The sequence below is a fragment of the Anticarsia gemmatalis genome, chromosome 17 (genome assembly GCF_050436995.1).
Source record: "Anticarsia gemmatalis isolate Benzon Research Colony breed Stoneville strain chromosome 17, ilAntGemm2 primary, whole genome shotgun sequence".
Classification (NCBI taxonomy): Eukaryota; Metazoa; Arthropoda; class Insecta; order Lepidoptera; family Erebidae; genus Anticarsia; species Anticarsia gemmatalis.
In genome coordinates, this window is record NC_134761.1 from 11,833,295 (window position 1) to 11,856,099 (window position 22,805).

General features: G+C 38.4%; 3 protein-coding genes across 3 annotated transcripts in view; 1 reads left to right on the forward strand and 2 right to left on the reverse strand.

Moving 5' to 3' along the window:
- Window positions 1–477: 477 nt before the first annotated feature.
- Window positions 478–1,309, reverse strand: Prosbeta6 (proteasome beta6 subunit). Its single transcript, XM_076124758.1, has one exon. It carries the CDS (start codon window positions 1,205–1,207, stop codon window positions 509–511), a length of 699 nt encoding a protein of 232 aa, XP_075980873.1. The 5' UTR covers window positions 1,208–1,309; the 3' UTR covers window positions 478–508.
- A 243-nt stretch (window positions 1,310–1,552) lies between these two features.
- On the forward strand, window positions 1,553–2,137 carry Dad1 (dolichyl-diphosphooligosaccharide--protein glycosyltransferase subunit). The gene is made up of 2 exons (XM_076124759.1): window positions 1,553–1,842; window positions 1,952–2,137. Exons 1-2 carry the CDS (start codon window positions 1,635–1,637, stop codon window positions 2,080–2,082), a joined length of 339 nt encoding a protein of 112 aa, XP_075980874.1. The 5' UTR covers window positions 1,553–1,634; the 3' UTR covers window positions 2,083–2,137.
- A 1,753-nt stretch (window positions 2,138–3,890) lies between these two features.
- Window positions 3,891–22,805, reverse strand: part of LOC142980206 (E3 ubiquitin-protein ligase AMFR-like) — a 37,599-nt gene continuing 18,684 nt past the window's right edge. The window contains exons 2-9 of the mRNA XM_076125540.1: window positions 16,033–16,290; window positions 11,551–11,703; window positions 9,982–10,092; window positions 8,992–9,170; window positions 5,558–5,668; window positions 5,247–5,374; window positions 4,187–4,637; window positions 3,891–4,059 (exon numbers count right to left, since the gene is read on the reverse strand). Of these exons, the coding sequence (XP_075981655.1) occupies window positions 3,891–4,059; window positions 4,187–4,637; window positions 5,247–5,374; window positions 5,558–5,668; window positions 8,992–9,170; window positions 9,982–10,092; window positions 11,551–11,703; window positions 16,033–16,290 (1,560 nt within the window). The remainder of the gene's footprint in view (window positions 4,060–4,186; window positions 4,638–5,246; window positions 5,375–5,557; window positions 5,669–8,991; window positions 9,171–9,981; window positions 10,093–11,550; window positions 11,704–16,032; window positions 16,291–22,805) is intronic.

Below are 22,805 nucleotides of genomic sequence, written 5' to 3' on the forward strand. Positions count from 1 at the left end.
GTTCGAATCCTGAGTCGGGCCAAAAAGTCTTTTCTGAGATTTTCTGCTAAGAATTTCTGTGAGATTGCCCAGAGCAGGGAAGTTGAGGTCGAAGACCTCCGTGCCTCGGAGAGCACGTAAAGTCGTCGGTCCTGCGCCTGACTGGTCGTGTCGGTTATCCGTCCCACCAGACTATGAGAGTGATGGAATAGAGTGAGTTCAATGAAACTGACCGCCGTAGTCGTATATTGGCTAGGAGGACATTATTATTTTAAACTTTTTTATAAATCATAAATATTTTGGGTTATAACAATTCAGAAAGATGAGTGACTGCATAAACACCTTGTCACTAAGACAAAACTAAAAGAGAACACTGATGTTGTAGGTGGTGTTTCTGTCACTTTCAGTACAGCAGACAAGGTAAGAAATATTTTAAATATAATAGGAAACTGAGTTTATTAGTATAGCTTCTAAGAATTAATAAAATGAAACAAAATATTTTAAAAATTATATTTATTACATACAAATTTTAATCTTTACGCAACTCAAACTTCTCTTCCTGAGTGCCATTGGCTGTGATGATCAGTATGTAGATACAGTCTCCAGTGTAGATGTCACGCTCAGCAGCACTGATGAACACATCCTTCAACAGAGCCAGTGCCTTCTCCCTGGGCAGGGGGGCAGGGGTCACATTCTGCATGTTCTTCAAGCCTATTTGATTGTCCAAGAGGGGCTGAAGTTGCGCTCCCGCAGAGCCACCAGCGCGGTAGTTAGACCGCTCGCAATGTCCAATAGGATCATAGCTGTACACACAACCCTTACCGTCGGCGTCCAAGCCTGCTAGAACGTTAGACACATAATAAGGGAAGAACCTCTTGTAGTACAGCATCGTGGACAGCATCTGAGCGACGGCGGGCGTCGTCATCGATTTGTTGTGCTCGTGCTCGTACATCTGCATTCTTGCTTGTAGGAGACGCGTCAGAGTGAGCGTATCGCACCAACATCCTGTGGCACCCAGAACTGTCTTGTCTGACAACTTAAACAATTTCTTCTGTTCTCTAGTGTAGATAGAGAAACCGGTGCTAAGACGAGTATCAGCACCAATTACAGCGTAATCCTCACCGGCAATAGCAACGATGCTGCCTCCATTATCCGCGTAAGGTTCGAAGCGAACTTGCTTAGCGCCGGGCACAGCATATTCAGGAAAGTTTTCATTTACGCTAAGCATTTTGTTTAACTTTACTAATACTTTCAGAACAGTTTAATTGTGGTAAAATTCAGTACACGAATGACATGCACAAATTCACAATACAAAATTACAAATGTCACTATGTCATTCTTTCTCTTTCTTTTTCTGACATATGTAGTTTAAAAGAGATAGGCTAATTTTGATGGTTTACGTATAGCAGTCAAGAGATTTGAAACGCTAACAGCCAGAGACAACGCTTTAAAGTTCGGCATGTCACTGATCTACGTTTGGATACATATTTTTTGTCGTTTAAGATCGGTTTTACGGATATTTACTCTGTGCATTACTGACCAATCAAGCAGCCTGACGTGTAATGTACATGTCAAACTGTTAAATGTCAGTTTTCTGTGTTTGATGAAGTGGATTCTACTGAAGAAAAAGCCGCAATTCTAAAGTATTCATCAAAATGACTTCGTTAACGTCTGTTATCCCAAAATTGTACCAAGAATATGTCACAAAAACACCCAAGAAGTTGAAAATCATTGACGCGTATCTATTGTATGTGTTTTTGACCGCTGTGATACAATTTGTGTACTGCTGCCTTGTCGGCACTTTCCCATTCAATTCTTTCTTGAGCGGCTTTATTTCTACAGTCAGCTCATTTGTCCTTGGAGGTTAGTACTTTATACAAACCGTTTTTATCGACTTATCTTGTAATTGGTGTTACTGCAAACAAGAGAAGATAACCTATTACCACTTTCTGATAATGTTTCATGTTTTCAGTATGTCTGCGTCTGCAAGCTAACCCAGAGAACAAGAACGAATTCCAAGGACTGAGCGCGGAGCGAGGATTCGCGGACTTTATATTTGCACACCTTGTGTTGCATATTGTGGTCATCAACTTCATAGGTTAAATTATTTATCTGTAAATTATTGTATAAGGCATTCTAATAAAATTGTATAACAAAACATTGTGCTATTCATTATTTTTTTCTCGGTTTTTAAATGCTTTTATAACTGTTATGATTATTTAATACAGACATATTAGGATAGAATCAAGAAACTTACAGAACTGCTGATTTATTTTTAAGACAATAAATAGATCATTAAAACTAATAAACATAATTTTGAAAACCTGAGCTTACTGGACTACTTAGTGCACAGAGGTTCATAATTACCTATTGTTTGTGAAATGCAACTTGAACTAAACAGTTTCATAAACCCATATGTTGTAAATATTATGAACATTTGTCAATAGTTACTAGGTACTGATCTCTATAAAATGAAGCACACTTAAGGATCCTCTGAATAATTGAAAATAAGATCTGCTACAGATGTAGTCAGCATATACTTGCTAGCATTTTATCTTAGTTAAAATGGAAAGGTAATTTCCAATATAAGGCTTCCTGATGCAAGCTCACAGTCCCTCAGAGGTCCACATAACTCAGATTAATAAACAAGTCTAGGATAACACATGCCCCATGGGCCATGTATAAGGAGGCTCTTATTTTCTCTAGGTACAGTATATTTGACACAACTTGAAAGTTCATACTGTCGTTGGTAATATCACCAAAAGCTTATATCTTGCAACTTTGAAAAGACATGATTACATGATTCTATACTTTGAAGGACTGTATAATGTAACAGATACAGCATATTATAGAAGAGTTAAGAAGTAGGCAGGTATTTCAGGAATTTTTATTTGTGGAGTTGACAATGTCGGGGCGGCTATGTGTATGGTGACTTGTTATATGGACATGTTGGATAAAGGAAGGAAGGTAAAAGAAAACTCGGTTGTACGTAATATCGTATGTTTATTTTGACTAGTCATGAATCAATTTTCATTGTTATTAGTGTTATAGCAGTAACCTAACACTGTGGCTAATTCAAATTCTAACAAATATAACATAAATAAGTACTCATCTCTCTCATTTCATACGAGCGGCTCTCGTTCTGAGTCGTATCGAAAGAAACATAACTTACTTACAAATAAATCTTTCAAATGAGACCAGCTAGCCACTTAATTTACTTAACATAATTTTGTCAAGAGTTCTCTAATATCACATTAATCAATTTAAGTCCACCTTTAGGCGGCGCGTCCACTCACTCGCTCACTATTATTATATCGTATAAGTACAAAACGTGACTATTTAAGTTTACATACATATTATTCGTTATGCGACTATAAGTAATGTAATTTGCGTTACAAGGGGACGAAGTCGGGATACTTATCGATTATCTCTACAGTATACAGTCGAAAGTGTGACCGCGCGCTCCGTATATTTGCTTCAGATACGGGTCGACGCTCAGCGGTGCACGCGTGTCATATTCGTTAAACATTTTATTTCGTTTATTTCTCGAGCACGGCGCACCGCCGAGCGCTCGGCCGTCATCGCTATCGTTGTAGGCTCGCGGTCATCGCTCACAGAATAATGCACGGAAACAATAATATCAATAGAAACGACGCCCGGGTCGAGCGCGTTCACCGGTCGACTGCGAACTACGGACGACGGGACCTTCGCGTAGTTTCATCAATTAAATAGAAAAATACACTCTCAAACATAAAATAGAAAAAGATAGTCGACGCGACGGGCGGCGGCGGGCGGGCGGGCCGGCGGTCGCGTCACGCCGCGAGGTCCCCGTGACGTCACTCGCTGGGCGGGGAGGGCGCGCGGCGGCGGGCGGGCGGGCGCGGGCGGCGGGCGCGGCGGCGCGGCGCCAGTCAGCTGTGGGCGGGCGCGGGCGGCGCCGGGCTGGCGGCGCGCGCCGCGCTGCTCGCCGCGCGCTCCAGGTAGCGGCGCCGCGCGCTCGCCACGAGCCGCGCCTTGCGCCGCGCCAGCAGCACCTCGCGCTCCACCGCGCTGCACGAGAACCCGCTCGACGAGCCCGCACTGTCGACGTTATAGCTTAGTGTAAGTGTGGAACCATTAAAAACAGGGCGGAGACATTGAGGCGCCACCGAGCGCGACGTGCGCGCACGCGGCGGGCCGTGACGAACGATCGGGAGGCGATACTCACTCGTCGTCGGAGTCGAAGTGTTCGGGCTCGATGCGGCGGTGGCCGGTGCCGCGGTTCTCGCGGTCCAGCGTGGCGGTGGCGGCGCTGCTGGTGGAGGGCAGGTCGGCGGGCGCCCGCCACGGCTCCACCGTGGAGGTGGCCACGTCCTGCAGCGCGGGGGGCGCGGGCGGCGCGGGCGGCTCGGGCGTGGGCGGCGCCAGGCGGCCCTCCAGGATGTTGTCGAGCGTGAGGTCGGCGGAGGCGGTCCGCGCCAGGTCGGCGGCCAGCGCCGCCAGCGAGTACTGCGGGAACATGTGCTGCAGCTGTGCCGCCGCGCCCGCCAGCGCCGCGCCGCCGGGACCCGCCCCCGGTCCTGCGCCGGGAGCGGGCACCGGGCCCGCGCCCACCACCTCGCCGCGGACGCGGGTCACCTCCACCGAGAAGCTAGGTAGCCACGACACGTAGCGGGACCCTGCAACCGACGCCCGACGAGGTTAATCATAACATGCGTGTAAAAAACACAAAAATTTAAATATCGTTATTTATAGTTCTCCAGAACCGCTTCGAATGACGCTATGAGGTCGCGGATGCTCGTGTCGGTGGCGGTGGGGGGTGTACCTAAGAGCGCCTCCCACTCCAGGTCGTAGAGGCACACGAGCACGAGCAGCAGCAGGCTGCAGGCGGCGCTGAGCACCACGGTGTTGGCGGCGGTGACGGCCACCATCCCCGCATGTTCTCCGCACAACTCGCACAAACACCGCGCCGGTACTCTCGCCCGTTCGCACACTAACACTATACGATATTTACGTTTCAACGGGAGAGGATACCGCAAGGCGAGGTTTGTACAAATCGTGTCGTTCGATGGTAGTACGGTCATCTCGAACTGAATTTACATTATTTATTTATTACTGTGTACCGCGATTTTCAATATTCCGACGGGAAATTTGGTTTTATAGAACAGAAGATGTCATAACAATGACAGAAGTCATCGTTTACTTCTTTATTCCTGTCACAGGAATGATTTGTCAATGACAAAGTGCAGTAAAGAGTATAAGAATGCATATATGAAGTGTGGTCTTACCATCGAAGTGGAACAGATGGTTGGGATGCCTGGCGGGCGGCGGGTCGTGGTGGCGCTGCGCGGCGGCCAGCGCGCGGCGGCACGTGGGGCACGACGCGTCCTGCTGCACCCACTGGCACAGGCACGAGCTGCGGGGGACATTGCACTTAATGTTGGCATCACTAAGAGCTTGGACAACACTTAACATCATTTTACTTTCTCCGCAAAAGTGTTTCATGACACAAATAAACTGTAGCAGTGGAGACATGCTTTAGGTGGAAATTGGTCCATAACTTACAACTAAACGACGTTAAACGTATAATGACACTTACTTATGGAACAGATGCGAGCACGGCAGCTTCCTGGCCTCCTTCATGGGCTCCCAGCAGATGGCGCAGTTGTCCTGATTCTTCTCTACTTCTTCCTTACTAGCCATCGGGTAACTGCAAGTGAAATAAATTATCATCAGTGTGTTGTACAAATACATTTGCTACGTATTAATTAATTTATTCTCATTTCCCACCAATTGCTTGAGTAATTTATAATGTGTTTAAATATAAACATTCGTCTCACAGTCAAAAGTTCAAATGGTAATTAAAACGTTTCACACGTTTTAACATTATATTTACGTACTGAATATTTAAATATCAATGTATTTCTTACACGTGCAAAACGTGCACGCGTGAAACGTACAAAAAGGTGCACGTATACTTAGTATACTGATAGTTTTTCATCAACGTTTAATGTAAAGTATTATTAAAGTTTTGTAAGGACTTGTTAAATGGCTTATGGACAAGTTTCAGATAGCCTATACAACATATAAAGTGATAACAAATGTATGAAAACCACTGTCAAAATACTTCTGACCTTTCTGCATGTTATATTATTAAAGACTGTGAAGACTTATCGAGGTTCTAGGATCTAAGAATATTTGTAAAGTTCTCTGTAGCCACCCGAAGCATGGTTTATAACTTTATTCTTAACAATAGGCTCGTCTACGCCTACCTCAATGATACAACTGTGGTAGTTGGATGTTTGAATCTCACACGGAACAAATATTAGTGTGATACACAAATTGTTATTTCATGATCGTGTGTCATGTCATGTATCTACTCTTTAGCCACCGCGGTATAAATATGAGTTAAATTATTCATAAATTAATTTATTTCAATTAGCCACGTCTTCTAACTACAAATTACCACAATTACCTACACGACATATAATTTTTTCCATATCACTTGTATTTCCCCGACAGTTAAGACTGTTAGTTGTTCATAATTTCTTTGTTTCCGATCTAACGTGACTAATGAGTGCGTGGCGTGATCTCTGACGTCACAATACATGACGTATAGGCAATCTAAGCTGATAGTTTCGTCACTTTAGTAAGCTTTTATCAATATTTAATACGCATGAATGGCCTTTTCCATTACGATATTGTTTATGTTTATGCATAATAATATTATTATGTCAATGTTAACTTGACTTACAGACCTGAGTGATATAGGTCAGTTTAGAAAACAACAAAAATTTTGTTACTTTACAATTTTAAATGAGATCTAAAGCTTTTAAAAAGATGTAAAAATCATGCATGGGATCTGTGTATTTCCTGTCTCGTATAAAAGGATTAATAGATTTTCCGTGCAGCGACTGTCACAAGGCTTTTACTATTCACAGGGCTAACGGACTTTGTAGTACCTAGTTATTTTGCATTTGTGTTACCAGGGTCCGACTAATCAGAGGGAAGAAGGGGCGGTCCGCCTGTGTCTCCCATTCTTAGGGGGCCTCCAAAGTAGTGCCATTTTCAAGCCTTCCCGAATCAGAATCGAAGGCTAACTAGATCAAAAAATTCAATTCATTTCGTGTGATTTTATGTTTACTAACTTAATCTAAGATTACGATTAGTCAGTGTTATTAATAACGTTTATTACTAATATGATTTTAATAAACGATATTTGAGTGTTAAAGTAATGTTTAGTTTACGAGTTATTTATCTAAATACCAGTGAATAATCGTGTTGTAACGTGACTAGATTAGTACTAATCACAAAACAATTACATTTAGATAATGTTGTTCGTCGAGCGCGGTTCATTTACCAACGTGGTGGGACACGTTTTTAAGGTTTGACTATAGTTAGGGCTGCCACATGTCATGATTATATGTAGAGGCAGGTCCATGATAGAACCAAGAATGACCAGAGTAAAAGCAGAAATTTATTTTAAAGGCGCGCTCCTTCAAACCGTGTAAGTCAGTCTACACGAGTAGCTTCTCAGTTCGTGCTACGATCAAAATTGAAATACTGATGCTTTTAAGATTTGCAAGCAGATGCCTACTTCACGATCTAGATAAACAAAAAATGGAAGGAATGGAGCTTTTAAAATAAAGTTGACTTTCAGAACTAACATACAAAAATAAAAATATAAAGCAATGCAGTAAATAACCTAAATTTACACAATTACATTAATTTTATACTACTCTGTACCTAATCAATGCACTCTACTGACACAAGAGTGGCAGCCCTACTGCGGCTAGACGTCGCGGTAGGTAATTTACATGACAATCGGTTTATAACCTGATTGATCGCAGACACACCTACCTATCACAGTAATGAGTTATTAATGTCTCACACTGTTTGACACTGCTTCGTACATCACAGTAGCTTTACTAATTCACTTCACATAATTGCTACAAATACTAATGAAATACTAATGAGAAATTTAAATGCAGCTAACATCTGATTCACGCGTACGTGTCACTTTTGCAATTAGTCGTAATTTAAAAATATCAATCAAATCTGAATAATTAAGTAAGAAAATATAACTATAGCTTGTACGTTTGGTATTGTAGTACTTCAACGGATTCGGATTAGCACGCGTGCGTACACGTGCACGTACGACAAAGTGCACGCAACGATTACAGGTCTCATTAACCCTGTTATTTGTATGTCTGTTTAAATCCCTAGACGATACATTCTGAGAGTTAGTATTGTCTATAATTCTAATTACATTAAGTACAGCAGTTGACATAGAGGTCACACACAACGACAAGTAAATGCAAGAGTCAATGACCTCTGACGCACTCGTTCAGGTAAACATAACAAATTCACAACAGGTTGTGTTTTTATCTTCCCTCCTAACAGGAAAGTTTCTTATATTCTGTCTTAATCGCCGTGCCTCAATGCACAAAAAATATCAATTTTGGAAGCAGGTTTTCAAACGGTTTTGAAAGTAATTTGGGTTGTTTTTTAGACGTTGTTTGTTTGTGTCGAAATTAGGCAGAAGCGTAAAAACACCCACACTTGAATTGTTTTTTGTCCCATTTAATAGACGGTCAGTGTTACCTTATGACATTTACAGACCTACCACAAGCTGCTAAATTAATGTCTAAAATGTTTTGCCACTGTTTTGAAGTTTTATTGCAAAAATTTGAGGCTAGGACCTCGTATTCACCCACCACTTTTAACACCAATAATTTTGTTGTTTCATAATGAGCGACCAAATCCACTTGTAACGTTCAGTCACAATAAAATCCATACTAATATTATAAATGCGGAAGCAACTCTGTCTGCCTGTCTGTCTGTTACTCAATCACGCCTAAACTACTGAACCAATTTGCATGAAATTTGGTATGGAGATATTTTGATACCCGAGAAAGGACATAGGCTCCTTTTTATCCCGGGAAAATGACGCATAATGGGAAAATTAAGGTGGCGGACGAAGTCGCGGGTAAAAGCTAGTTACTAATAAAAAATGAAGTTAATTATACTGACTTGCGGCTCATATGCGTGGCGAGCGAGGTGTAGAGGCGGTGGCGGCGCACGCGCGCCTGCAGCTCGTGCAGCAGGTGGCGCAGCTGCATGAGCAGCACCAGCGACGCCATCGACACCAGCATGTTGCTGTACACCACCATGTGCACCACGTGCACCAGCTCCACCACCAGGCACACCGACTACACACACAATATACATTAGATCATGTATTGTGTTATACTGTCGAAGGCCTGAGACGAGTCAAAACCTTTCATATTCCATTTATTAAGAAGACTAACGTTGTTTGGTTTAAAATTAATAGTTACTTCAACTGAAGGAAAATAGGATTAAAAATAAATTACTTATTAGGTATAAACATTCTTAATGTGCTATTACACTTGAGGAAAAATATAACAAAAGGAATTGATACACAAAAATAGAATATTTATATCATTATTCCAATGTCAGTTTCTACCTCACATTCAGTAGTCAAATGAAATTAAAAGCTTCAACAAAAACAAGCAACACAAAATATCACACATAATAATATGTAGAGGTCAACGTCATCATTATAATTCACGATGGAATTGCTTGTTTTATTACCGAGTTACTGACTCAGTACATTAGGCACTCGCTGTGACCTCTAACGCAAACAAAATGACATCATTTAGTTCGTTAATTAGTAAATTGTTGATTATAATCTTGCAAAAATGGAGCGACGGTTTAATCTTTGAAGGATATAACACAGGACAAACATGTTTCGAAGTTAAAAAGGTAGGAAGTGAGAAAGGATGTAGGAATTAAGAAAACGTAAACAGTATTGGTTCTAAAATAGTGCCCTGTATTGCTCCATTGTATTTGTAATTGTCTGTTCGTAGATACTAAAAGTCATTTCAAACTGGGCGAATTTCGAGTGTTATCGAACCTATAGAAAAGGGAGATTAAAGAGGAACGCTACCAAATATAGGATCTGTGTGAAAATGCATAGTGTCGTGAGCTGTGGCAACTTACATCAAAAACGAGATGGGTGTAGTAGGCGACGGGTCCAGCCACGTCGCACTCGTACATCTGCAGCACATAGCGCGCCACCACGTGAAGCACTGATACTAGCACCAAGATGCACTGCAAACATAAAGAGAAAATATTTATGCCATTTATGTTTTCGGAGAAAAACACGACTTTAGAAGAGTATATCAATATAGGGCAGGTATGGAATAAACAAAAACTAACCCCCCTTTTTTGATGTTACAGACAAGACTTCGAGACTCATTGATAAAATTAATAAAGTTAGGTCAATTCTAGGCATCTGTATCATTGATAGTCGAAAACAAGTACCTATTTCATTTATAACTAGTATAAATACTCATGTGCTGTCGCACTTTTAACTCAGACCCCACGAGACTTTAACCCCATTTTGTCGATAATTTGTTCGAATTTATTTAGCGAAATCCGGTGCCCATATTAGAAGCCCAAATAAGTAAACCATAAAGGTGATTTATTTAAACTTGGAGACATTAAAAGTAACAAATATGGTAAACAATCGTGTGACATCGAAATGACCGGAATAGGTGACCGCAGTCGTTCGATTGTCTCACGCAATTAATTCGGTGCATAACAAGCAATCAGCAACTACACCTAAAGTTGTTCTTATTTGTCATATACTATTGAAGGAAAACACTTTTGGTCGTAGCTTCACTTGCGAAGAATATTATTAATAGAAGTGGTTTATTATGACTTTCCCCGGAATAAAAGTAGCGATTTTTTTTATTGCATGAGTTTTTTAGCAGACAAGAGTTATATTCAAACAATTAACCCCCGGTTTCTGAGGTACATTTAGCGGTAGTTTATTTATTCAATAGCATTCAAAACTCATATAAAAAACCGCTATTGAATAGATAAACTACCGCTAAATGTACTCAGAAACCGGGTATTAGTAAGCTATAAATTAGGTAATAAATGATTTTAATTTCAAATGTTACGTATGTATAACTTTGTGTCTGTAAATATTCAGTGCACTGAAACGACACTTGCGTTCAGCATCACTGCAATAATGGCATATTGCCAATAAATAGCGGATTTCCTGTCTACTGCAGTTTTATATCTTCCGAACGTCATTCGATCTATTAAGATTGCGTTCTCGTAAGTAGCCAAGAGTACTGTATCATAGAAGACTTCTACTGTGTAAGAGATAAACGATACTGCGGAGTGCTTTGTCATATCAATAATATGGGTGTGTGAGACCAGTGTGTCTGTTCATCAAACCATAAGATCAGATATGGCCTTAAAGCCAGTATAATCTGGATGCGTCCATGCCTGAAATTTTAAAGATGTCAAACCGATTGAGTGCTCCGTCATGCATGTTGGGTAGATTTCCCTGATGATTACTTACTAAGCCTGAATTTCTAGGAACTCGAAATCTGAAATGCTTCGGTCTTAACTAAGCTATCATGTAAGATAGATGAGTGATGCAAAAAAAAATATGAATGAAGAAATTATTTTTTCGGAACCATTATTAGCTAGTGTTTAAGTAACTTTGGCACACACTAGGACTATTTAGATAATAACGATGGATGTATTTACCTCAGCTGCCATAAAAGCGAAGGTGTCTCGTCCAGCCGGCAGGCCCCAGGCGGCGGCGGCTCCGAGCAGCGCGGTGGCGGCCACCAGGATCCCGCCGAGCAGGCTCGCCAGCCGCACGTGAGCCCATCCTCCCGTGTTCGGCGACGATGACAACTGTACAACAAACGTGAACTTGTCAAGCGCAATGTTTTGATGACGACAACATACGTTACATCTACCTCTTTCTGGCTTCATTTTTAGAACGATGAGAGTAAATAGTGAAGAAATCATGCATATTGACATATTGGTGGTTTCGATAAACGATAATTAGTTAATCATCCTAGCAGAATTACTACATTCTAATAAATTGGATTTAACATAAATTAATTATTACTTTCGCTTTAAAGATCAAGTATAAACTGTAATGTCACATTAATATTCTTACTTTTAACCGTGTAAGTTAGACTAAATGCATATCAGTGGAAACCTTGAAAGTTTACATTATTATTCATAAGAATACTAAAGCAAAAATGTAATAAAACGAATCGTAAGATTAGCATCGCTTCCTTTTGCATCGTATGTAATAAACTTAATAAATATTAATTTAGTTTAAGGTTAAAAACAGAAACGTAATTAGCTGAAGCATCTACCATGATGCATTTATTCAGTAATGCAACAAATTAATGAGACCTACATATAAATTAGGTATTTTATGTGACAGCTTTTATTATTATGAAACGCAATGAAATGAAAAAATATGCATTTAACACATATGTCCTACAGCAGCTACGGAGCTCCTCCCGTTATGAGAATTGGATTAGACCAAGTGGTAGACTAAGATAAAATGTTATTTGGCAGTAACTGTCCTTGGGAACTATAAGGATTAATCAGGCATTCATCGTTTTAACAAGATCTTTTCCTCCACTGTTAGGAATTTTCTTTATTTCTTTTATTTTTTATTTCTTTAAAAAAGACAACTCCCGCACTAAGAATTGCTCTTGTGTCGCGGGGACTTTTACAAACATACAAACAACGGACACAAAGCACAACCAGACCCGAAACAATTATTTGTGGAACGCACAAATAATTGTTCCGTGTGGGAATCGAACCCACGACCTCCCGACGCAGTGGTGTTGGCGTGGTGGCCTAAACCACTCCGCCACGGAGGCAATCTGAATAGTGACAAAATATCTCTAATGCACACATAACTTTAAAACTCCGTACTTCAACTGGCCTGAAAAGCAAATGCTTACAAAAATCGGTTATTGCTACATAAATAAAACAAAATGAATACAGTGAAATGCCAAGGGCGTGTATTTTTATCAGCTGAACCTGACCGGGGCAAGAGGGTGGAATGTGGAGATGTCGGCGCGTCTGTAGCACTGCGATAACACAAGGCCGGTGGCTGTGAGTACGCGGGTACGAGGTGCATGTTAATGCTCGCTCGTGACCTATCAATGGACATGCATTATGCATTACCTACCAATTTCTGCTTGGTTTCTCTACAAATACCTTGAGCTTAAAATAGTTAAAAACCAATCAGATATAAAGTAATAAGATCAATCAAGATAACTTTCAAATCTCTCGTTGTAAAGGTCGAAGTGGTGCTATAGGAAGGTAGGTTTATTATTATTCTGTGCGGACAAGCCAATTTTTGGCAGCTATTTTTATAGAATTATCGATTCACTTGACCTTTGGAAGATGAAATTATGTTCTTTTGCAGCTTTACATGTCATGTTGAATTATAAATCATGTTGTCATCGTAAATATCATGTGAATAAAGTAAAGAAGTTAAAAGGATCGTAGTTAGAACCCCACGATCTTGGGTCTCTACATACAGAACCTTCCAACATATGTAAAGGCGTGATAGTATAGATATCGTTCGGTATTATTTTCTTGCAAGGTTAGTAGTGTATGCACTGTATGCAGTAGTCTACCAAAACTATCAAGTCTACTTAACCAACACGTCATGTAGTCTTAGTAACTAGGTACTCGCCTCATGACGAGGCTTAGATATAAATGTTTTGATACTTATGTAAATTGAAAGAATTTAGAACAGTTAAATTCAGTTACTTCCTGTTATAAAACGTCCTTAGAAACAGGGCCGGACTACAAGGTTGAAGATGCGTTGATCTTCGATTATAACGGAAATGTTTTGTATTCAGCGCTAATGCAGGAAATACGACCACGATATATCATGACTAACTGATGAAGAAGACACATGTCAGAAATGTTGTTAAGTCATGTGCCTTCGAGCAGCTTGGAACGGCTCAGAGGCACGAAGATTAAGTTGTCTAATCATTTGAAAAAATCTTTTGACCACTTTTGCTTCTTATAAGCAAAATTTATTTTAAATTATCATAACGTACATCTAAACGCGTAATATGCGTCAATACGTACTCAGTATATGTCTATGTGTGTAATAGTATTAATAGAGAGTTATATTATTGTTAGTTCACAAGTCATATGATTGATTATAAAATAGAGTTTTTAAAATAGAGCTTAACAGTACATGAGTGCATAAACGATTATAAATAACGTTACTTTGCATTGAATCATTTCGAACCATTCAGACAATTGAGGGCTTCTTGTCGTCATCCAATTGTGTTTTATTTTAGTAAATAAGGCCAATAATTAACATACCGTACTATATTCGCGATTTTAACACGATACCTTTACAACGAAATATAACAACCAGAAACAAATACTAAGTATACAAAATATTAAGACCGTATTCAAAGTAAAAACACAAAAATCCAAAACTGAACACCACGCTTGCCTCATCGCATAATGGAAATAAAAAAAAAACACCTATTCAAATAGCCTTCCGAATAACAAAAAATATCGGCACAGCAGTTTCGGAGCTTGCTGGCAAAATATGAACTAACGACACATGTACCATCATCACAAGGTTATTATCCGACTGCGCGACGGTAATGTGGTTATCAATTTGTGTTTGTTTTTATCAGCTTTTTCGTTACACCCTCTTTAACGATTTCCTTATATAGATAAACGTACAATTAATTAATTTATTTAGATCATTGACGTAGTTATACACTGTACAGGTCAATCTCGAAACATTTCGATAGCCAGCACGATAACATGTTTATCAGTGTTTGTTCTGTATAAAACTGTAAGCTAAATATAACACTTATTTGTTTATTGGCAAACGCACCATGTTTTTCACCGACTGTGTTATTTGCGCATTTCTTTTTGGTTCAGTCTCGAGTTACAATTTGTAACGTAATTGTTTGAAACCTTGAAGTTTTGTGTAGGTATATTACGTGATATTATGTAGAGCAGTGGTTTCCAACCGGTGGTCCGCGGTAGTCAAAATGTGGTCCGCGAATGACTTTAAAATTTTCAGGATGTTTAATACACTTTATCTTTAATATACTAACATAGTGGTCCCTGCTAACAAGAATAATATAAAAGTGGTCCCGAACTAAGAAAAAGGTTGGGAACCCCTGATGTAGAGTATTCCACTATTATTATCAAAATAACTAGCTGATAAAGTCACCTATTAGCTTTTGTATTAACTGTATGTGATACTGCTTCCGTGGCGCGGTCGGTGATGTAACCTATTGTTGACCATGAGGTCTCGGGTTTGATTCCTGGGTCAAAAGTGCTGTTGGTCTATACTAATTCATATTAGAATATTTCACAATGGTCCTGGTGTTTCGTAATGTGCTCAGTTAATGACAATAGGCTCGCCTCCTAATACATAGGATTATCATTGACATATTTCATACACCTCTGCCTAAGCCTTCGGGTATAACAAGCGTAATAATACATGTATATAGTATGTGGTTAGTCAAAGGTTAATCAAAAGAGAAATGTAGGAACTGAAAGTTTCATCGTCATGTAATTCTCCTAGGTTTACGATTTCGTAACTCTGCCAACAATATCTCAAAGGGCTTGTCAACGAACAATATATCGGCACTGTGTAGTAGTGTGTAGCCAACAACAGCAATCTATTGCCAAACATGAAACAGTGTGTATACTGAGACTTTGTTTGTATAGTACAAGCTCGTTCACAAATAAAACCTTAACTAATATTTGTGAGGAATTTGCGACGTTTAATGAAATTTAACATAATTTTATGACAGAGTTGATTGACATTATCAGAAATTACTTGACTTCAAGCTCTTTAAAAACCTTTATTTTAATTACTTTGATATGCTTGTTAAAAATAAGACCTACAAATACATGATCACGTTAATCCCTAAGTAATTCAACATCATCAGGCTAGCCTTTCTCCAGTCTCAGCGGATGCAACTGAAAACCAGTATTTTACATGAAGCGACTGCCTATCGGACCTCCACAATCCAGTTACTCGGGATTATAACCTGATAAACCTCGGTAAGACTGGTTGTTAGACTTTCAAGCTGACTACTACTAACGACTATCAAATACCAACGAACCGCGCGGCTGTTGTTACTTAGTCTCTACTCTCAATACATATGATATATCAGTCTAAAACATACGAAAGCGTATACTTACATATTCATACCTATCCTTGCACAGCTGCCCCAGCAGATGGAGGAACCCAACCAGCGTGAACCACGAGCACCACAGCAGCACTTCGTCCATATACTGCACGTTGATCACGCCGAACACAAAGATGAACTTGTAGAACACATAGTTCCAGAACTTGTCTTTAACGCGTTGCGCTTCGGCCACTCGCAGCTGACCGAACACCAGGCGCTGGACGCCGAAGCCGAATACGGCTAGCGAGCAGTACGCTATGTTGATTAGAGTCTGAAACAAAAATAAGTACCCGTTAATAAAATAGATGATAGAAATTCCACTACTGAGCTTCTGGTGTGTAAGAGGGCAAAAAGCTCCTTTTGAAATTTGGAAAGGATTAGCATTGAGTCCATCATGTCGGCCCAATGCGGACATAGACTTCTGTATCAAATACATTAGAAGAAAAAATAGCACACGATAATATTTCGTATACCTCTGCTTACACCTTCGAGTATGATGTCACAAAAATAGATGACTAATAATACGCATCAAAAATAAATACATAAACACGTGTAACATTTAAATACGTATCATAAATAAAAAGATATCACTATCAGTGAGTTCCTCAAAAACTCAATGATCATAAAACTATAAGATAACTTTGTAAACAGTCGAATATGAAGAGATAAACTATAATAATACAAGTTATAAACAAACAGGATACATGATAACATTCGCGTAATATGTTTCATATCAGATAAATAAAGTCCCTGATATTATGTTATAACATAGGGTTTTGGAGACAGAGCTAGCTATCGACTAAAGATCCCCAATCTACAGTTAGACGGTAGTCGGGATATTTTTTCTTTTTATTTGAGATGTCTAAGTAATCTCTGCGGTAACTGATCGGATCAAATCTTGATAATAAGCGAGTTCTTTCTTAGATTCGAGTAGTTTTTTGTTCAGGATTTTCTAGTCAATTTACTTATAGATTTAAAACTACAGTACTGATATAAATGTCACAATAAAAAGCTCCAGAAATTAGTTTTACGGGACATCTTAAGCATTACGTTTTTTACAATGTAATGCTGTGAATGTAAGTTGTCAAAAATTGCACACTGCTATGTATAAACTGTTAGTTCAACACTAATTGTAACATCCTATATACACAGTTATGCAATAAATTTATCTTTATCTATAACATAGATTTTAGTGCCTATCAATCAATAATTAGGCTGTATAAAAGATTGCTTGTCCAGATCGATTAATATAATCACGCCTACGCGTAGGATGCTGCACAAACATGCTACAGCGCAGATTACAGCAATTATCACATTTGTAAGGCAAATACGAATGGTGATTATCAGTGTGGTTGTAACGTACCACCGCTGACCACAGATTAAGTACACGCTTCAATGGCGAGCGGTTTTATTGGTAAGGTCGAGCGCTGAGGCCGCACATATTTACTACGATTTATATGATAATGTTCTGATTCTAGCCAGCTGATTACTAGATAAGTGTTATAGAACGTCCCTCACTACATCTGTCTGTCTTATTATGATATTTTGAGAGATTTTTAACGGTTTCACCCATATCTTTTATTTTTGAGTTAGAAGAATGAAACTTAATATTAGGAATTTTTGTTTGTTATAAATAAGTACCACATGTTTCAGTGTTTTAAGAAATTCACCACCTATGGGATTAAAACAGGGGGCGAAGGTTAACTTTTATTTTCCCTAACTTTTACGCGAGCGAAGCTGCGCGGGTCCACCAGTTCATTCAAATACACTAAAATGTGATGATGGTAGAGATGTCGAACAAAATTATACTATAACATAGGCGCTCGTAATAAAAAGCGTAACGGTTGTAATGTATGAATGGTTGAATAGTCGTAGGTTTGTAGAATGTTGATGATGTTTCATCACAATGTTCATTGTGAGTGATCATTGAATTCTAATACGTCTATTACTAGTCGCAGTCACGGCGTGCGTTTACCTACGTCCTACTATATAACGCATACGTATACCAATGCGGTTGAAGTAAAATAAGAGAAAAATCTCTACCATAAAGTAATATATGCCTGGTTATCGGTAATGATCTGTGGGTTAACCAACCCTGGACGCGATTATTTGACTGTTTTATGACATTTAAACTCGGCGACTCCGTGCTTCGGAGCGCACATACAAAGTATGTACATATTTCTTCAACTAAGAGAGCATCCGTTTCGCCATGTCAACGGCTTTTGGGTGGTTTAAGCAATTTTGACACCAGCTTGACAACTAACTATGCAATAAGATAATTTTAAAAAGACATAAGTTGTACAAGTTTTCTGAAGTTCGATTCGTAAGTAAAGCAATCTAACAGATCTCTTGACGCTGACATATCGCCGATGTTCGACCGATCTTTGCGGGTAAACTTGAAAAGAGGCTCATAATCTAACGTCAGTCACACTCGACGAATCACAGCGGTTTTTTCTACCAAGAATACAGTAAAAGTTTCTTTAGAATACAAAATACGACGAGAGAATACACAGTGAATCCAAAAAAAAACTATTTGGCTTTATGGGGAAAAGGGTGCAGGCTGTTAATTTTTTTAAGCTTTCTTAAATGGCTCTATATTCCGAACTGACAATCAATTCACTAACTGTAACTTTGACAATCGTAAATGTCAATATTTGACCTAATAAATTAATAATACGACTTTGACGAAGTGTCACACTTATTGACATAAATGTTGTTTTTAATACACTAACTAATAATGATGTCACCGTATAATATAACATGTGAATTAACTCGGCCATGCATTATTTACATCGTTCACCTTTTGTTTACGTGTTCGCGTGACACTTCGACCAGGTGACGAGGTGCTCTCAAGTTGACTTATTTACTTGCACCCCATTCACGACCTGGATTAATTTATTGACATAATATCGCATTTTTAAATAACCTTATTATTGTTGAGTTTAAAATTACATATTTAAATTTATATACCAGTGCGTTGCTAAGGGAGAAGCCTTGATTTGATTGATAAACTTAAGAGACAATTCTTAAGGTGTAGTCTTTATCTGATACGCTTAACAGGCAATATTTTATGTGGTCGAATAACTTGATACATTAAACAAATTGACATTCTTATCAGATATGTAATATGTGAAAAATCTTTCGACGTCTTAATAAACGTTTAACATATTTTTATTTCCTGAACAACGTTGCTTTTCATCATTACAAAAATTTACTTAAACTTTATATAAAAAGGAACAGCTCTAAACGGAGAAATAAATTCTTTCTTAACGGCGTAAAAACTTCGTAAGTATCCCCTTGAAAGTTAATTACAGTCTAATGAGAGAGGCGATAACACTAAACACATACATAAATTCATAAGAATTAGACAGTACTTCCTGTAATTCGTTCACATTGTTCCACGGTGTAGTTTAGTGGCACGTCTATATACAGCCGGGGCGAGATTAGATGCAAATTGTAACAAATGAATGTATTTATATGGAGGTAAGCATGCGCGAACTTGTTTGTCGGTGGGTGACCTTTGCCTACTTACATTGTTTTAGAAATAATCTGCTCTTGAAAAAATATTATAAGAAGTTTTCTAGAAACTGTCTCAATTAACTGGAATATTCGCATAACTTTTAGAACAGGAAGATTTCAAAGCTTTGAGTTTCAGTCACAGTTATTTTTTGCAGCAACTGTGAACTACAAAGGTTTTAATATGTTCAAAGCAACAGCATAATAATTTATCTTAATTCATAAGCTAAAAATAGCCTGCGCAACTAAAAGTATCCAAGAAGTAAAAAGCTACCGAAAAAAGGCTTAATTTAGAATCATTATAAGCATTAAGATTAGAATTATTTTTTCATAAGGAAATACTAAAGTGAGGCCTATGATAAAGTGATAAATGTCGACGTGACGAACACCACGATGAGACGTGGCTACAGTCACGAATGATTAAGTAAATAATAGGGATAATACATACATCTAAGTACATACAATAGATCAGTACAACCGACAGGCGTCTTTATTTCCGCGGGAAAGCCCCGAATTCAACGTCCCAATATTGGGGGGCTGTCCCAATTTTCAGTCTCAAAATTCGTGACCTGTTTTTCGATAATTAGTTATGTTCTTGTATGAGTGCGTTATAGTTAATATTATTTTCTTGCTTTTTTTTCTTGTTTAAAGAAAATTACTGAATTCAGGCAACTATGATTTTCAAGTAACCTTCGTTTTTGTCCATTTTAAATAAAAAATGTACAACTGAAAACTTAAAAAATTCCGATTTGTCCTCAATATATTCGGAATAGCCGACAGCGTCCTGTGAAATAATCCGTTGAGAAGCCAATCACGAACACAGAGGACGAACATCCGCTAGTTATAATCCTAATAGCTCTTGTAATTATTATAATTGTTTCTTATTTTCTTGAATCATCATAATATACATGTGAGAGGTCGAGGAGATCGAAGATTGATAATTAGTATAAGATCAAATCTGCAAACTCGTACCAGATTGTCAGACACATTTCGCAAGACTTACCTGCTGGCTAACTTTAACACAAAAATGGTATGGTGGTTTATTGTATGACTGTCCTACTACGACAATGTAGTTTTAAGGACTAATAAGAAGGAAAAATAAGGTATGTACCTGGGAAATGGTGACGACAATTGTTTTAAAAAACCTTTTGTTTTCCTTCCTACAACTGTACAATGCAAGTTCAGACCATATAGAATTGCTTAGGTGACCATATACCTAGTTAGGTGGACATAGTCCTAGAACATTCCACAGTACAGAAACCTGCCTTTACGTAAACAAATTACAAATTTTAATGAATATGTAAAGTGCGACGGAAATCGCAGTAAGTGTAACTATGTTTATAAAACATCCAATAGAATTTTAACTAACAAATACCTGTGCGAATTTGTTAAATGCTAAAACTGTGACTTGCTTGGAAATCAAAGTAATTATTATTCCCTTATTCAATTGTATTGAGGTAACTCCAACGCAGCATGATGACAAAAACTCTTGACATTTCAATACCCCATTCAAACAGAAGGAGGTAGGTAGTCTTTCAAGAGATTGTTAAACACAAAAAATCGGAGGAACAGACAACACAGGCATAAGTGTTTGACTTATAATAATGAACCGTTGAAATATACAGTTGTAACAGTTATCTATGATTCGATACCATTAAAAAAGAGCAAACCTTTTTTTTGTTATTCGTAAAAAACTTAAAAAACGTACCAAACCAATACGAAAATAATGTTTCATTGGCTTCAATAGAAAGCTATTACACCCGTAGGTAACTTTGTAAGTAAATAATCTGAAAACCCCGAACACAGTCGCGCTCAGAAGCCTAGTTATATTTGTACTGATAAGTGGCGCTCTTTATTCAAAATATTGACACGTTGAGTTGTTGACATAATCAGTCTTGACACTGAACTGACCTCGGGGGGAGCACCATGACCTCGTGACGTCACCACATCTCGAGACTTCCATCAGAAGCCGGTGTGTTATGTGAGTGAGCAGCACGATTAGACATAATGTCAAGGGTACGGGGAACTTTGATGTGATGCGTTCACGATCTGTTCAACGACCTTTCGGATTACTGTTAATTGAATATAAATAATTAAGTGGATTTAAGACAATCGATTTTATACTATGATTGTTGTAATAGATGCGTGCTACTTTGATGTAACAGATAAAACTTTAATAGTGACGAAGAAATACATCGAAAACTTTTTGAGGGTAAAATAAAATTGCAACAGCCGGGAAGTTAAAGAGAAAAATTGATTCCCAGCCAACTTCGCAATGAACATTTGCAATATGAAACGAGGATTTCAGAATTACAAAACAAATACGTAGTACCATCAAAACAGAGCAGTGCTGAACAAACAGTCAAATGATATTGACTCACAGTCACAAGGCCTGCGTGGAAGCCAGCGATCGAATTAAGTACGGAACCACGTCACTATACACACCCAAATGCTGCACACAATTTTGAACATTGCGTCACCACGCGGAAAGTAAATAAATATTGTGCAATAGACTGTGTTAGAACTGTATCAGAACTAAAGACTATTGATTTGTTGGAACACTACAAAAAGTTCGACGCATTGAGAAGCTCTTCCTTTTTTTTGAAGAAAGTTAGAAGTGATTGGAATAACGCAAGTAAGAGCTTGGAGGAAGATACCTAGTTGTTTCATCATCCAGGAACAATAAATCCAAAATGCGTCTGATTTTACTAAAACCTTCTAACGCGTGTCAGCAAAATTTATAATATTAAAGTAATTATGGTCTGGGACAAAAAACTGCACAGCTATTTTTACCAGAAGTATAATATTTTAAGATACCGGCAAAAGCTGGGTATTATCTAACCAATCTAGTGGGCATTTATACTAAAAACATTCAAGAATTTTTAGTTTCGTGGTATACTTGACTGCCTCCTATTAGTCCGAAGAAGAAGTCAAGGTGAGTTTTTGTTTTATGTTACGTAACATTTAAAATCCGCTAATTTAGTAACTGTTTTTAATTAAAAAATCTTGCACACAAAGATTTACGAGGGAAGTAAGATATTCATCAACATTTGATGCGCCATTCACTTAGTTAATTATAATAAAAATAAAGTTATTTTTAATGAGTCTGGTATAAAATTAAGAGCAGGTTACTTTTGCTGCTGCTATTGTTTTAGATTGATTTTAATCCTAGAGTATCTTAATTTAGGGTTTCTTGGTCTAATCTTAGCGTAGGATTAGGCTAAAGGCCCTTGCTGTTTATATTGACACCACAGTCCTACTAGATACTTG